Source organism: Grus americana, chromosome 2 (assembly GCF_028858705.1).
Source record: "Grus americana isolate bGruAme1 chromosome 2, bGruAme1.mat, whole genome shotgun sequence".
NCBI classification, from domain to species: domain Eukaryota; kingdom Metazoa; phylum Chordata; class Aves; order Gruiformes; family Gruidae; genus Grus; species Grus americana.
This window is the reverse complement of record NC_072853.1, coordinates 103,139,762-103,157,629: the sequence shown is the minus strand read 5'-3', so window position 1 is coordinate 103,157,629 and position 17,868 is coordinate 103,139,762. Positions and strand designations below refer to the sequence as shown.

Sequence of the window (17,868 nt, the reverse complement as noted above, 5' to 3'; positions counted from 1 at the left end):
CTGTTTGGTTTTGGGTTTTTCTTGTTGTTGGTTTTGGTTTTGGGTTTTTTTGTTTTTTTGGTTTTTTTTAAATTAGCACATAATAAAAAACCCGTGCAACTAAAAATAAAATAACCGACAATTAACAAGTTCTACTAAATTCTGCCTTGATATTAGAATGCTGCTAGTCTAAGTATCCTGTCAGACCACAGAATGTAATATGTACCTGTAATGAGGTTGAGCATAGCTAGAAGCAAAGACATAGCTGATTTGTATTGAAGATAGGCATAATAAGCAAATAAAGTGTCCAATCCTGTTTCTACTAAAATGAATGGCAAAACTTCCATTGATTATGATGGAGCAGGATTGGGCCAATACCCTCAATATCCTATGCTTAGTATGAGCAAAGCTTCATGTAGCTATGAATATACCGGGCACTATTATAGAATGCCTGAAAAAAAGATTGCCAAGAAATTCAGAACTTATCATCACAACAGAAACAGTTATGAAAAAAAGGTAGTAGTGCAAAATAAAAAGGAAAGTGTAATCTTGAGATGTTCCGGTTACTTTTAAAAAAGAGGTTTTTACAGAACATTAACTATAAAATCGCTTTTGACAAAATTGCATGTCAGTTCTTTCAGTCTTTGCTAAGCTAAAACTCCCTACAGATTTCAGCGAGGAGTTTTGTCTGATAAAGGTGATAAATGTGTGCCCTGAATACTATTTCCTAGCCTTCTAGAGCATCTCAAACATTATTTCCCTGTACCTTCCAAAATTGTACCTTAAAAAACCTGTTAAGATGGCACTATATATTCATACATTTATATATCCAGTGCTTGCCACTAAATAAAAGACATTTATTTTCTATTGAGAAATTATCACCGAATGTTTTTTTCTAATTTTAAATATTATTTACAAAATATTCTACTGTACTTACTAAACAAAAGGAAAACTCTTCCTTGAGTACTATTGGATTTTTTCCCTTTTTTTCCTTTCAGGAGGGGGGGAATAAAATGCAATTGAAAACAGTAAAATATTATTTAAGACTTCTGCACAAAGTGCTGAAGCTGTTACACTGTTTGGGTTGAGATCGATAATAAATAGCTGTTGCTAGACAATACCAGACTAATCCTTATGGTAAATGCTTCTGTAGAAACTTAACTATCACATTGTGTTACAAAACTATCACAGAAGATAACATGATTCACCAGAGAGAAAGAGCGTACCGGCCGCAGGTATCCTAAAGCATATATTGAAAAACCTAAAGCCTCCCAAAATGCATAAGTGAAGAAGCAGGCTTCCAAGCCACATTTTTTTCAGTGCATACTTCAGCTTTTGCAAAGCGAAAGCATGCAGAGTACAGACCAGCGAGGCACCCAACACACTTGCCTCTCTCCCGAGTCTTTCCAAACTAAGACGACTCAAACAAATCCTTATTTACATTACAGATTTACATTTTTACAGTCAGGGGGCCTGATCCTCTGGTTCTTATTCAGAATGTACTGAGTTCCCTGGTTGGTAGTACCCGACCACGCACAGAGTGACCATGTCTCTCCTAAGGCTTTCACTGAGAAGATTTTCCAGTGATTATTTCCAAACCGTGGCAAGCTGGGTAAGAGTTGTCTATTATTATTACCATCATCACCATCACTATTATCACTATAATTACTAGTACTACTACTATTGAGGCATGGTTGCAAAGGAGGATTGATTCTAAAAGAACCTGCAAACTGTGCAGCTCCTCTTCCAGCCTTTTATCTATATATGACTATTCTTTTGTTTAAGGAGAGCTTTCTCTAAACAAACCTTGCACAAAAGGTTTAAGTAATTAGTGATGGATTCAGGCAATGTAGCCATTCAAATATGGCTGTCCTCTGATCTAGAACGAGCTGATCAAACACCAGTAAGCTAATTATTTCAGACACTGTACAGTAATCACTAAGCTCAAATGTGAACATTTACAAACAAACCAGGTATTATTTTCTGCACTAGAAGAAAGTTTCATGATCTATATATGTCAAAACCAATAAGTATCATGCGTAAGCTTCCAGCACAAACCTAAACTACTGATGCCCACTGCCAGGAGGTATCAATATGGACCTGTTCAGCATTTCAATAACCAGCCTAGTGTACCAATTCATAAACTCAAAGCAGCAGCTGTTTGCATTTGAAATATAACTTGTGAGAAAGGACAAGTGGAATACAGCAGTATAGGTATTTCTCAGAAGATAAGTGCTCAGCTCTGTTCTAAATGAAATAAATGAGTAGTTTTCTGCTATCTCAGGGGGACCAAGCTTGCGCCCATACTAACTCTGGACCTACGGCTCTGTTTTGTAATCCTCCTTCCGTCAATTCCCAAGCCTTAAAAATAGTGAAAATACTTTTCAAATGACCAATCCAAGTACATTCATCTCATCACCTGTCTTGAAACATTCAAAGACGGCTTTTGACTAATATTTGAAAGAACAATGCTAGAGAGTCATTAGGGTTTTCTTTCCCCCAAATCAACTTCAAAGTAGACATACAAAGAACCTCACCACAGTAATTTCCACTTAGGATAAATTATTTTGGCATTTCCTAAGAAATCAAACAAGTTAAATGTCTCTCAAAACTTCACTTTCTTGAACTGGTAAGCAAGCAGGTGACACAGATGGCACCGAAGTAAACGCTGTTTTGCCATAGATGATGGTACATTCCCTGCACAGCACACTGAGGGTATGAAGATGCTTCACAGAACGACATACTATGGGCTCAATCCAACAACTCCTACTCAAATGAGTAGCCTTTACTCACATTAGAAACACCACTGAAATTAATGGGATTGAAAGAGTATGAAGTAGTCATGCAAACTGCAGTCTTTACGGTCTTGCCCCAAACAAGCACTCCGGCGGTGGGGGGAAAAGCAAGACTGAAAATAATGTCTGATAAATATTTTTTAATATATATGTGTATTGGAGAAATGGGCATTGCCCTAGTATTTCACAAATGAGGGTTTTAACATCCCTTTCAGTAGTACTTATTAATATGAAAGCACTAAGGTACTGTATTTATTGTTGCTTTTGAAGTGTAAATCCTCAATGACTTCAACAGGGAATAAAGCTTAAAAGCATATGCCTCCACATGAAAGGATATTTTTGTTGTTTGTTAAAACTTGATCACTTTATGAATGACAGAAAGAAACACCAAAATTTTATGATCACTCCAGATTATTAAAAATTTTAAATGTTAAAATATTAAGTGGAAAAAAAAATTTGTTTCAAGTTACAGCATATACCTGTTACAGGAAAACACAGCATTTTTCCATGTTTCCTTATGCTTTACAGCTTGCTTTCATTTTCTGATATATTACAAAGTGATTAAATCCATTAAGTACCAAAGAATTTAATCTTTTTTTCTTTTATTTTTCCTGAAGAGAAACAATCATTTTTCTTATTACAGCGAGGATGTGGTGCAGTAAAAATTTTCAAGGACTTTGGGGGAATTAATCGAGCACTTACTTAATCTTATAGACATGGGCTGAATTTTGCAGTTCTTAGTTACACAAAAGGTGTTGAATGGGAGTTTTGTCAAGCAGTCAGGATCTCAGCCACTAATAACCTCTCACTTATTTTCTTTTTCTCATTAGCAGTCTAACAGCTAACAGACTAATCTGAAGCTGCTACGGGATGCAAGATGAATTACAGCACATAAAGCTTACCCTATGAAAACAGGTGAAAAATTGCAGGCAACATCTCTCAACGGTACCCGGGGCAAGCTCCTAAGCAGGTACCAACCCACAGAGCTGCAATGGCTCCAGCAGAGTGCTGTCACCTCGCATCGCTGGGGTCTGGCCCTAAAACTAGCCCACGGAAATTCAAACGAAGGTATTTTGAGAAAGTTACTTTGCGATGGTGATACCTGAAGCCGCACAGGTGCTCTGCTGACTCAGTGAGGGTTGACGCCGGGAGGCTTTGCTCTGCCACCCTCTCTAAGCGTACCCACCAAACGCTTTTTGGGCTGGAGCAATGCATGGCTGCGGGGAGAACGGTGTTGGCCTGCTTTCTCACCATCCGAGAGAAAAGGGTGCCGTGGGTCCTTCAGTCACCATCAGGAAATGTGTAGAGTTGAGAAAAAATTGCCACAGCTTCTGACTACACACACGCAGAATTTGTAAACCTGGCTCTACTACTTCTGAATTTTTATTGCAGGCATATGTCTTTCTGCTCTGTGTGAGAGGAAAGCCTCTCCATGATGTGCAAGGGAAAATATAACGAATCGATGCTTCAAAAATGCTGCCATCTACTTTTCTGAAACAGACTGAAATTAAACATCACGTTCTAGTCAGGTTAACTCTGAAAACGTATGCTTTTTTATTAAATGCCCCTTTTCTTAGGACTAACTACTCCCAGTCTGGAAAAAGCCCCAACCTACTCCACTGTCTTTCATCTTTGCTCCAGAATCCTTTAATTTTGTCTTAACTTAAATCACTTCTAGTTCTGTACACATAAATGACCTGAAAAGCACCTTTTCAATTATATTAAATAAAGACTATTACAATCAAATGTTCTCTGACAATTCAGTATTTTGTTGTATTTTGTTACTCTGCATCACAGAATCCTCAAATTATCTATGATTCATAAGACACTTGGATAGAATCAGGTAAGAGAATCAACATTTTCTAGGCTTTCATCTATTTCAAATTGCTGATACCTTCCTGAAGCATTCAAACAAAAGTGTCTTGTGAAGAAATCCAACAAATGTGTGAGTAAAACATTTTCTGAAGCTTCTTTTTAGACTATATACAATAATACAAATGAAAGCATGGAAAAGTGTTGCATGAATTCCTATTATCTCTACATTCAGAGCTGCATAATTGAGACTGAATTAATATTTTCTAAATGTAAGTATTTCTTTCAGGAAGAAAAAAACCTGGCTGATCTTTCACTGAGAAGCAGTGTACGAACTGTGAAGAAGTTTCAGAAAAAACTGCATTTGTTAACGTCGGCTAAAGGTAAAATGTCTGCTAACTATGAAGACAGATGTATAAAATGCTCTCACATGCAAATCTAATAATCATTTCAAAGTGCAGCTCACAGCATTTTTGTATAATTAAACAAGCAATATTATAAATAAAACTCTGAGCATAGCACACTGATACAGGACAATTATTTACTACTCCTATCATCAGAATACACAAACTTATTTTTTCCCAAGCACAATTTAAATAAAGTAAGAAACTATATTAAAAAAAACCCCATAAATTTGTTTTTTAAATTATATTCGTTTGGAAACAGTAGCCTTGTAATAACATATTGATCCTTGAGAAGAACAGTATTACTTTTTCCTTAGCTTTACCATCTCTTACAACTGATGGAGCTTTTAAAGAAAGTTTTCTTAAATTGTTAGAACACGTTTATTTTCTTGCAAATTAATTCTTTTTAACTCTTTATGATAGCTTTGAATCCCATAAAGAAAGATGAATTATCACATACTGAGCCCAAGCTGTGAAACAGGAGGAGACAAATAGAGACCCCTACTGTGTTTAACAATGTAGAAGAAATTCCAGACTCAACAGAAAAATTTTCTGTCCTTTTTCTCAGACCACAAAAGCTGTTAATATGGATTTGAACAGTGGAGGGCACTCTTGCTATGCAAAACCTGGTACTGACCTGGCACACTCGGTTTGATCTATTCAGTAGCCTTAATCTCAGAATTTGTTAAGTAACAGCCACCTGTGGCACAGGCACTAACTGTATTCCGTTTAAAACATTTGCAGTTTCTGATCTGTGCAGTGAAGCACTCTGTTATCTCAGACACTGGTGCCTTTCTACGTGTACGCAGATGTGGAACAGATGCAAGCTTCACAAATTGTTTGGAATATTTGCTCAGGGTATCATATTAAATAAGACCTGTGCCATGTTTTTCAAAATCATATAAACAGCTATTCAATTGGCTGTTATGGCATGTATACATTAATTTCGGGTTGTGCAGAATTTGTATACAAATATGCTGGTATTTGTAGGAATTAAGTTTATTTGGAACGCATCAAGTTTTATTGGGAATCCTAAAAAAAAAAAAAAATTGAGGTCAATATTTCTAACTGCTGATGTGAAAAAGATTGAAAAAACAAAACAAATAAACTAGAAGAAGTAAGCAGACCATTAGATTCTGAATAGCTTTCCTATTTTGAAAAGTATATAATTAACTACATCCTAAACTACGTTACTCTAACACCCTGCAGAATGAAGCCAGCCACTCTCTGAACGACAGAAGCACTGGCAAATCTGTGTTTGGAGGCTCACAAGTAGAGAAGCCAATGTGAGGACCAAATCCTGCATCTCCTCAGCATCTCAAAACTGAACTTACAAATACCAGACTCAATGGCACTACTCCTTTGAGTAAAATTACTCACATGCAGGAGTACTTAAAAGAGCAGACTCAGAGTGATTTGATGCCAGTTGTGCAGCTCAGTCATTTTGCTCATTTACCATTTCGTACACTGCAGTATTGCACAGGATAGCAAAGCACATAAAGATCTAAACAAATTTGTTAGCTTTCATCATTTCCAGCTTTAGGGACATTACTACATCAACAAAATCATAAAATACTATTATCAAATGGCACCAGTGGAAGGGATCTCCTGAAACACTGACTAGCGAGTCGGTTTTGATTAACTGAAACAAAAATACTGCGGCACCTGCAGGGTTAATTAAGCAGCTCAAGATGCTGGGCTTCACAAAAGGGAACCTTTTCCCTTTTTTAAGAACTGTAAACACTTGTGCTGAACTAGATGGGCATTTGATAAGCTGTACAGCATGTAGCAAACTCAGAGGGATCTCTAGTTAACACTCAAATTCAGTGTTAACACTTAACAGAACAGTGGTAAGCCGTGCTGCCAAGGTCAACTGCACAGATGTACTAATTGTATTATGAGCTTGACATCTAGTGGCCACCCCTGGCAGGGCAAAGCAGGCAAAGGTTAAATCAGCAAGCCTTGTCAAAGCACTTCTAACTACCCACCCTCAGGGAGAGTCCTGGGGAAGCTTTCCGGCGCTCTGCAGTCCCACCTTCTCCCCGGCTGCAGGCTGAGCTCCTGCAGCAGCCCGCTGCGCGACCGCGCAGGGCAGCACCCACCCCCGCAGCACCCACCCACCTGCGCCCCCACGCTGGCCGGCCGGCCGGTCGGCAGGCAGCTCCTGGAGGAGGTCAACAGCCTTCCCAAGTATTTCGGTGTGCCTCGCTCTCTGTGTCAAAAGTTTGGACATTTTTTGGTGTTTCTTTTTCAACCAGTGAGAGGGTCCAAATTTTGGAGGGGACTGGTGAAAGGGGAGCGGGGGAGAACGAACCAGTATTACAGACTGAGAGCAAGAGTTTCGGAAGGGCTGGTTTTAAAGATGTAGCTTACCCTGTAATAAATGTTGTTCAAGTGTGCTCACTTTCTGTACTTAAGTACAGCAAGGAAATACTAAAGACCCCCCTCTTAAGTGCACTATCTTTTCACTTTTCACCTTAAAAGAAATACATTTTTAAATGTGTTTCATTATGGTTTTCTGTCACCCTTTTAAACAATTATTTTTCTGGCTTTCCCAATTTTGAAGGGGTTTTTCTTGATAAGAAGAAATGTACTTTATGTCCAACAGCACTATAACTGAACCAGCTCCTAAAAGTGTATTTTGGACTAAATTCCTTTTTTTTTTTTCATTAATGGAAAGCCCTCACTACATTTAGTGGGAAATTTTAAGAGGGCAAAGGAAATAGGATTTTCGCTCTTTACATTGAAATGTACAATTCAATAAAAATTTACTGCTGGAACTAGATTTACTCATGCATCTTCTGAAAAAATAATATATATAGCAAATTACTCTCATTTTACAAATGCAGTATTACGAAAGAAATTATTTTTACATGCTTTATTTTGGAAAAATGTGTCAGTACTTAACTATTTTAATGTCATGCCAGACCTGGTTTATTATCAGCAAAAGTGATTGACTCGTGTCCTGACTGATGGATAGTCAACAGATATGCCTGTCCTGGCTTGGCAGTCAACAAATCAAAGGAAGGAAAGATATCCAGAAAATCTTCCCAGGACTCAAACTATTTTTCAGAAATAGCACTAATACTCGCTATTAATTTGTTTATTTTTACTCTTTCTTTAAAATGCCACCCATTTTTTGAATTGTAGCTTTTCCTCTTTCTTAGGCAAGAAGCAATTTTCAACAGCTAAATGTATGCATATTAATAGCTTAATTACACAGAATTTAAACCAACACCTTTCAAAATTTCCTCCCTCCCACTCCAAAAAAAAGAGCCTTAATGTCTGCCTCAGGAGATGGTAAGACTTCCTCAAGATCAGCACCACCAGATAAAATCTGACCCAGTTTTGTCTACTTTCATTGTTATACAAACACCAGCAAATTGGCTGATTGTTGTAGTTTCCGTATTATTCCAAGTATTTTCCTTTTGCTAACACAATTCAAAACAGAATATTTAAAAAATTATACAAATACAGATGTTACATAGTCTGAATGTTAAGTTTCTACTGCAATAGCAGAACTATTTATATAAAGTTTCAATTACCAGTTCTTATCAAAGGGACAATTTATAGCATATTCAGCCTTTATTTTTCAAAAAGCCTTCTCTTACAGTTGCCTCAGAACAAACATTTGCAAAAATCACCTAAGTTTTATGTTTACTGACAGCTGCTTGTGACTTCTCAAGTTTTAGAGGCAATACCGTCTGACCGCTGTGGAATAACTTCTATTTTGTACGTAGCAATGTCCCTCCAGAATGTGTTTTTACCCTCTGTATATGCAGATAGAGTGAATACACTCACATGAAGCTGGCTGCTCCATAGCGAACTGTGTCATTGTTGTAGCAGACGGAGCATGTGCGTCTGTATACACACTCCAGAAGAACACCAAGTGCAGTCACAAACTGCTCAAAACTGCACAGCCCAATCCCACTTTACCAGGATCAAAAGGATCCATTAGTTTAGACTACGTTGTATGTATCGAAAAGTAGGGGGGAAAAAATAGGTCCAGTATTTTAAAAAAATTATTGTAAAAGGCACATTAGAAAACTGTCATTACACAGTTCACTACAAGGTAACCCTTCCACCTCAGACTAAACAATGATACATCTTTGCCAAAAACTTTGCATGAAAAAGTCCAAAGCATCATTTGTCATCACCCTCACCAGTACCTCACTTGCACACTCTTAAGAATCACTTTTCAGCATTACAAAAACCCCCTTTTATTATCCCTACTTTAAAAATACAAATGCTGTATCGGTGCTTTAATATAAAAAGTAATCGGAGTTGAAGCATGGGCATTGTATCTATAATTCTAATTTGTAATCTGTTGAATTTGGCAAGTGTATTAGAAATGTAATTCTAGCTATTACAATACTTTGTGTTTACTGAGAAACTGAGATTATTGTATTCTACAGGCAGTCATTTGAGTCCTTCTGCTGCTGTTTTTAAATCATTGCCATTATATCTTCTAATTTAGTAACCCCAAAGAGTTTTTTTAAACAGGTATCTTTTGTTCACTCTTCTACAGTGCAATTATTCAAGTAATATATCATCACCAGCTGTTTGTTAACACTTCTTTTAAAAATTAAGAAAGTATTTTTAGCATTTCACTTTCAACAAATAATTTCAAACAATTCTGAGAGTAAATCTGTAGTTGATGACATTGCTAATTATCTTCAGATTTCCAACAGTTTCTCACCATTATGACATTGCCCTGTTTGAATGCAGTTGTGTTATGCTGTAGCCCAAGATGGCTATAAAATTATTTGTTCTGATTCTAAAACTTCTGTGGTAACATTAGCACAAAAGTTATGGTGAGACCAGTCAACTTAAAATCCGGCCTAATGTTTATCTTCCATTCTGCTCCCCAAACTGCCAGGCTTCTCTCTGCTACTGTGAATGTCCCTTCACTTCATGTTTACGGCACATTCATTTCTAAACAGGAATTAATAAAATCTATTTTGAGGTCATATTAAACACGATTTCATTAAATAACTAATAAGCTCCATTTGCTTAATCTTGTGTTAACAACAACTTGCACCTTTGAAGATAAATAGCCAAATTAGTGAAAAGGCTACATGTATCAAATAATACTGCTTAAACAGTTTACTTTCTAAAACTGACAAATATTCTTGCACTGTGTAAACTATTTTTGGCCTATTGCAAAATATTCTCAGGAACTGTAGCAATATCTTGATTACAGCTGTGAACAGAAACGAAGAACACTGACTTGACAAGAAGTGTTTTAATTTGCGAGATTTGGAGCGCTTGTTGTATCTGGCCTGTAAAATTGCTTTCAGAATAGCAATCGTTAGGCTTCCTAATATAACGTGTAAATGATTTACATTACACTAATGTGCACTAGATAGCCCTCTGCTCCTGTATCCTGTCTCCACCTTGTTCACATTTCTCAAATGAAAGTGCAAAACCAACAGCACTACTTTAGCTTGTTAAATGTTAACTATGAAGGGTTTCACTCTATTAATTAAAATATGTTTTAATAAAAGGAAACATAGCACATTTTGATAACAGCCTTCTAAGGCTGAAAAGTATTTACATTGTTGCATTTTAGGGCTGCTGTGAAAGCCGATTTTGTGCTATTCAGGGACCACAATAATAACGCTTTAAAATTCCTCACTGGGATGCAATGTAGTCCTTTTGATGGAAAGACTGTCTTTCTCATTCGGCAGAAATAAATCCATTCATTTGATCATGTAGTCATTGAGGGCAATACAAAACAAACCAAGTGTGAGAAATTCTATGTGATGAAGTAAACAAAACAAAACCCCCCAAAAAAGGGGAAAAAAAAAAACCATTTCCATGACAAAAAGATTCTTTGTCCTTAATCTACCCACCATATGCAAGCGTTTCTTTTTAGCATATCTCTTGTTCTAATCTCGGGTGACATGGCTACATAGATAAGATTCACAAAACAAAACAAAAACCTAGTTTAACAATTTTTTTCAATTTATTAACTCACCAGGAGTGTCATAATGAAGTAGTGGGGTTTTATTTTTCTGTATTGAAATGGATTCAGAGCATGTAAAAGTTTATAATGCTAGTGATAAAATCTTAGACCTAGAACCCACCCCAACAGAGACTGGGCTGAACAAATCTTGTTTACATAATAAAATATTAATTCTCATCTGCTTGCCTATATTAATTTATTTTACAGGACACCGTTTCCTAAGGAGAAAAAAAAATTTTGAAAATGCACTGCTTAGCTCCTTCACTGTGACAGAAGGAAGCATTTCCCTGTGTGGCTGTTATTGTCAACACCCAAGTGGGTTTTCCTGGAGCAGTGGCAATAGCTCCTGTAGCAGCCCTGGACAGCGTGGGACTCACTCCCTGGCTCCCAAAATACCCTGGGAGGGAGCAGGAGGCTTAACGATTTGCCAGTCTGACAGATGTTTTAACCTGATGAAGTGGATTCATGCTGCCTTAAGCTTCAGGGCTGTAAAGTTCAGATACAATAGTCAAAATCCTCCTCGGGCTTCAACTTTGCTGCCTTTCTCTCCCCACGGATGCAACTTAAAAGTCATTATAGTTTTGAAGCAGGAGAATGACTTTTTTTCTTTTCCAAGGGAGGGAGAGGGGGGATAAAACAGTGGAGCAAGGGCCTACACTGAAAGCAGAAAACATTGGGGCTCCCACTTGGTTATGCGAGAAACCAAGAAAACAGTGGGCTCTATGCAAAGAGGAAAAGAAAAACTTTGAAGTGGAAGCTCTCAACTTAGCCCAGGAAAAGTGAGTATGGGCTATGGCATGCCTTTGCACACTGCAATGCCAAGGACTACTAAGGAAATTAAAACTAAAAAAAACCCAAAACCAAAAAACAACCCCCAAACAAAAAAAACCACCCCCAACAAAAAAAACATGCTGCAGCCGTCTTCTTGAAAAAATTACAGCTACATGGAAATAAGAAGTGATTACAGCCCAAATCTTTCGAGCTTTGGACACTTGTTCAGTAGCAGCCTGGGCAGCCCAGATGCATAAAAGCAAGTGTGCGTGTGGCTGCGTGTGGGGAGGGAGCGAAGAATGGCGGATGGGCGAGAAAATAACCCTTCCCCACTGCCTGCAGCCGGCGCGACAGGGGCTGGTGGCGGTGGTGGCACTCCGTGTCACCTACCACTGATAATAATTACAGTCGCAGCAGAGCCAGGAGGCAAAGGGGGGGAAGGCAGCGCGGGGGGGAGGGGGCGAAAAGCTGCTGCTCAACCTTCTCGAAAATAATGAAATCAACTCCGCTACCCCCGAGCACCCGAGCGGCCCTGCCCGCTCCTACCGGGGTCCCCTGCCCGCCGCCAAGCGACGGTCCCCCCGCTCCCCCGGCGCTTGCCGGGGCAAACGGGGGGGGAGCGGCCGGTGCAGCCCAAAGCCCAAGCGGGCTGCCCAGAAACCCGCCTCCCCTCGCAGCCTGCGCCGGGCGGCCAGGGACGGAGGGGGGAAGCCCCTGGCACCGGCCGCGGTGGGGCTGCCCCGGAGGCGCATCCCGGGGCCTGGCAGCCCCCAGCCCGCGGGACTCTCCGGAGTCCGCAGCTCCAGGCGGGGCACCCCGGCCCCGGCCGCCCCAACTTTCCTGCCGGCAGGGCGAGGGGAACGTGGCTACCACCCGCTCCAAGCTCTACCGGGAGGGTGGGGGGGGGAGAAAAAAAGGGTACCCCAAAAAATAGAGGGAGGGAGTGCAGCGGAGTGGAGGAGGCGGCAGGCGCTGTTCCCGGGTGCCCCCTCATGCAGCTGCCCGAGCCCGGGTGCACGGGGAGGGAGGGCCTCGCCCCGCCGCCGAGCCCAGCCGCGATAAAAGCGCTCGGGAGGCCGGGAGGGAGCTGCTGGGAGGGATGGTTAGTCAGGGGGTGGGCTGCAGAAACTTGGCTAAACTGCTAACTTCTCAGTTCCGCTGCCTCTTCCCCCAGCTGCTCTAATTCCCATTCTCCCGCTGCAGAGTAATTGCGCTCCCATGTTCACCATCACCATAAATCCACCTATCTCCATCCGAAACACACTCACAAAAGGAGAGAGAGAAGGAGAAAGAGGTGCCGGGAGCCCTTACCGTGCTCAGAAACTACCTCCGCTTGCAGCTCTTCGTCCGATTTGAGATGCTGGGGTTTCGCTTGCTTTCGACGAGACATGCTGCTAACTGAGCCGTCTTGACTCTGCTTTTTGCAGAGGCATCAGCGACGTGGAGGTGGAAAGGGGGGAGGAATTGGGAACGAGGGAAGGGGGGTGGGGGCTGGAAATAACTGTTCGCAAATAAAAGTCGAGTTGCAAAACAAACCAACCAAACAACAACAGAAAAGGCAACCAAACAACAACCAAAAAAAAAAAAAGAAACGCTAACCAGCCAGCGAAACTGGGAGTGAGTGAGTGAGTGGGTGAGCGAGTGGGGGATTATCCGGGCGGGGTGTGCGCGGTGCGGTGGGGTGTGCGCGGCGGGCTGGGGCGGCTGCGCGGAGCGCGCATGGGGCTCTGTAATTATGATTGTGAATAATGCATGGCGATTAATGGTGCTGGGGGCGAGCGCGGATTGGCGCGGCTCCAGCGGACTCAGGCTGCATATGTAAATGAAGGACGGGGCTCCGCAATTAGCCGCTTCGCTCCGCCAAATGATGCGTCTCCCCGGCACTGGCAGCGCCGCCTGCGAGAGGCACCGACCGCGGCGGCGGCAGCACCGGCGAAACACACACGCACCACACAGGAGGGCTCTGTTTTGCACACACTTTACACAACATATGTGCAAGGTTCACTTGTTGGGGGAGGTCACGATCTTCGCTTTTCTTCCTCCACGGCTCTCAGTTTCTTTTGCTCTGCTTTCTTCTGCTCTTTTGCTTTCTTTTCTGGCTCGCTTGCTTGCTTGCTTTCTTCACATCACTGTGTCCTCTTCTCTCTTGGTCACTCTTTCCCCAGAAGTTGATCTGCAAGGCATCTGATTTCTATGTCCGTGTGAGTAATTTCTTCCCAGGAGGAAAAGAAAGTTTTGTGTATGCTTTTTCTTTCTCCCTTTCTTTTCAGTGTGCGTGTGTGTCGCTCTGCTCTTCTTTCCCCTTGATCTTCACATGCTTGTCTTTAGCTCTTCCTCCATCCTGTCTCCTTTTCCGTCGGTCTTTCTCTGTCTCCCCTTCCCGGCTGACTTTTGTTCTCTCTCGAAAGCGCACGCACGCACAACGCAGAAGACCTTGGGCAGTTTTGTCTTTCACCTCTCCTTCCTTCTTTGTCTTGCAGCTTCTTTCTCCAAGCAGAGACTCCCCGTTGGTGGTGGTGGTCACTTCCTGTTGTCTATTGGTAGGAAGTTTTTTTTCTTTCTCCCTCTCTCTCTCAGGTTGTAATGACTTTTTGTGACACTCCTCACCCTCCCCCCCACTCCCCCCCCGGCTCAGTCGTGTGTCCTGTTAGCTAATGACAGCGGTCTCGCGTGTGCGCCGATGAGCAAGTCCTTGGTCTCCAGCAAATAGTATCGATCCTCTCCTAGATTTGGGGGGTGGGGGGCGGCTGTTGTTGTTGTCGCAGGGGTGATCCCCCTTCCCCTGCCTCGGCTTGCTCGCAGCGGCGCCGGTAGCCGCTCCCTGTGCAGCGGTTCCCCCGGTCGATGCCTCCGCTCCGCGCCGAGGAGCAGTGTGCGCACCGCGGCCGCTGTTGATTTCGGGCAGATAAACTTTCAAGTTTGGGAGCAGTGCGGGTCACACGGCAGCTCCTCCTACTCTCCTCCTCCTCCTCCGCCTCCCGTGCCGCGCTGCCGGGGCCGCCGCCGGGGCTGCCCCCAGCCCCGCAAGCCCGATCAGCTCCCCGCCGCCTCCGAGCCACCCTCTCTGCACGCACTTTCCCAACAGCGGCTTTTCTCCCAGCCCCCCCCCCTTTTTTTGTAAAAGGGGGGGGGAGAGAGAGACTTCCCCCCCCCTCCCCCGCTTTCCCCTCTATCGCATTACAAGTTGCCGGGCAGCCGGGCCGAGCCTCCCCCGCCCCGTCCCGCCGCCTCGCGTCCCCTCCCGCCCCGTCCGCCCCCCCGGGGAGGCGGGCGGCCCCGCCGCCGCGCAGCAGCAGCTCCAGCGCCCCGGCCGCTGCCACAAGTTGCCGCTTCCCGTCCCCGTCCCTGCCCGCCTCCCTCTCCGCCGGGGCGGGCGGGGAGCGCGGCCAGCCCGGCTCCCATGGCAGGGAGCCACCGCTAGGATGTACCCCACCGTCGCCGATCGCCGCCGCACCGCGCAGGGCCCCGCAGTACGCGCATTGCCTGGGCGCGCAGCTCCGCGCCTGGGTGTGCGTGTGTGGTTTTGGGGCTGGAGCAGTCCCTGCGCCCCCTCCGCTGTTTTGTTTTGGTTTTTTTTTTAATTTTTGGGGGGTTTTTGTTTTGCTTTGTTTTAACTGTTAGTTGCAGACGGGTCCCTGCGCGCTGCTCGGCCCGTCCTCCCCCGCCCCGTGCCGCGCTCGGCGAGAGGCCCCGGCGCCGGCCCTCACTGGGGCGCGGAGGCGCAGCCCACCTTTCCGGGCGCGGCGCGGGGGCGGGAGGGCGGCGGGCAGCTCAGCGTATGGGGCTGGGGATCAGTGAAAGGGATTTGCTCCTAATACCCCCACCCCGGCCCGTGTAATCCAGCCCTAGTCCTTAAAACACACTAACCCCGGCTTCTTTGGGAGACTCCTCTGTGTAAACTTTCCCTGCTGATAGCTCGCTTTATCTCGTGCGTTGTGATACTGTGTCTCTGGGCTTTCAGTGTATTCCCCGCTTTTATGTGGGTAGGCAAACCAAATAAAGTTAGAGGCGACAGTTCAGGCCACTCCGGATAGTTTGCTGACATGCATACAATCAGCGATTTCTGTGGTGCAGGTATTCGTTAGAAACGGGAACGACCCTAAAGGGAAACAACAGTGAAACGTCAAATCAATGCCTTTTAGATATTAGACGAGTATACTTTTCTGTCCTTCGTTTAGGGAAATGTGTACACGAGAGCCCTCGCAATGATTGCCCCTTTATAATTAAAAAAACTTGTTTACTGTCTATAAATTCTAATGCATCTTCTCTCCGTGCATCCATCCTTGCTGAAAGTTTGGTCGCACCGAAGGTGTCTCATTTAAAATATCTGGAGACGATCGTGATGGCTGAAATGTGATGTAATTTTCTAATATGAAGTGGGAGGGAATGAGACCATTAATTGAGCATTTTTTTTTCCGTCAGAAGTAGGGATTTATTGCACCCGGCGCACAAGAATAACACGTTACGCGTGTGTGTGTATATGCTGCATTATATTGTAGGCAGCGTGCAGGTGAAAGCGAGCGTCTGCGGGCGTTCAAGTAACCCTTAGCCCCGCAGCCGCGAGTGGGAAGCTGGAGTTAGGGCTTCTCCTTGAAAAGCCGAGAGGTACCTTTCTCCGACTTGCTTTAGGTGCAGGGGCTCAGCTACCCTCTGTGACCGAAACGTTTGCCTGGAATGAGAGAGGACGCACTTTCACCTCGCTCAGACATTTTTTCCCAATTGCAGTAGTACCAGAAATGCGTCAATTTTCATCCAGTCGTCTTTTGAAAGGATTTGTTGCTGTTGCTCAGGCAACATTTTTTTTTTCTCCCCTAAACTTTGGCGGTTTTTGTTGCCCAGTGCCTGGTAGTTCCCCCAGCAGCAGACGATTTCTTGAAGAGCTTTTAAAAAGTGCCTTTCTTATAGCGCGATGTGAGGGGGGGGGGGGAAGGAAGAAGAAAAGGCAGCTTATTGACGGCATTATAAAAACAAAACTTTGTCCTTTGCAAAATTAAAATGATTGAAAATGAATATGATTTTGCGGAACGTGAGAGAATCTTTAAGTGGAAAATTAAATAATCACATCTTTAATGTTTAATGAACAATGGAGAACACAACAGGCAAGAAAGGCATAATTACCAGATTTGTATCTCTTGACATTAACATATTCTAGGGTTACAAGTGATACATTTTATGGTTTTCTTTTCCCTTACGCCGCTCTCCTTTCCACTTTTTCACTTGGAGAAAAAACCCGCCGCAATACGCGGGGGTCACCGAGCAAGTTGCCGGGCGGCGCGGCCGCTGGTTCCCCCCCGCCTCCCCCCGCCGGGGACGCGCCGCCGAGCCCCGGCTCCGGCGGGCACCGCCGGGACCGGCGCAAATCGTCGGGGGAAACTTTCTGCCCGAGCTGTGTGGAAAACCCTGACAGTGCAGAGGGCTCGGGAGGCGAGTGGAAAGTTATGAAGTGATAGGCGTCTCCTCCGGCCCTTGCCTCCACCCCCCCCCCCCCCCCCGCCCCGGCTCCCCATTACACTGCAAAGTTTTCCACGGACCTTTTAATTAATCTTCCGGACTCGAGGGCGGAAAAAAAAAAAAAAAAAAAAAAGATGCATTCGCTGAAGTTGGGCTGCGAAAAACACGGCCGCTGCCGGGGGGGGGGGAATCGCTTGGCCGCGTAAATCTCTGCGCACCCACGTAGGTAGGTGCGCGCAGACGAGCGGGGGACGCGGCATCGCGCACGTGTGCGCGGCAGCTGCGCGGCCGGCAGTCACGCGTGTCCCGGCGCAAACCGCGCCCGATCGCGTCCCCCTCGCCGTGACTGGTGGGTCCACTAAAATACTTTACTTTTGATAGGAAGCAAAAGTTGTTTTTCTCTCCGTAATTAAATCTAATTTGTTAATTGTCGTCGTCTTTTGCGATGTTGATTTCATCGTCAGAAGCGACACGTTATTATTCCGCCAGCTTAATAATATTATTTACCAGCCAGTACTTTATTTTTTACATTAATGGGGCACCTAGTTACGCGTTTGCTTTTTTATCCTTATTCATAGTTAATAAAAACCTTCAGAAAGCTTATCTACAAGATTGACTCTACAAAGAGCTTATAAGTAGTTCAGTCTACACTTATGCTTTATACGAGGCTGTTGTTCTTAAACCCATC

General features: G+C 43.8%; 1 protein-coding gene across 2 annotated transcripts in view; it reads right to left on the bottom strand.

The window, feature by feature from the left end:
• Positions 1–14,762, bottom strand: part of SALL3 (spalt like transcription factor 3) — a 23,322-nt gene extending 8,560 nt beyond the window's left edge. For both annotated transcript variants that reach the window (XM_054818082.1, XM_054818083.1), the window contains exon 1: positions 13,041–14,762. In XM_054818082.1, the coding sequence (XP_054674057.1) occupies positions 13,041–13,119 (79 nt within the window). In that variant the 5' untranslated portion in view covers positions 13,120–14,762. The remainder of the gene's footprint in view (positions 1–13,040) is intronic.
• Between the last annotated feature and the right edge of the window lie 3,106 nt (positions 14,763–17,868).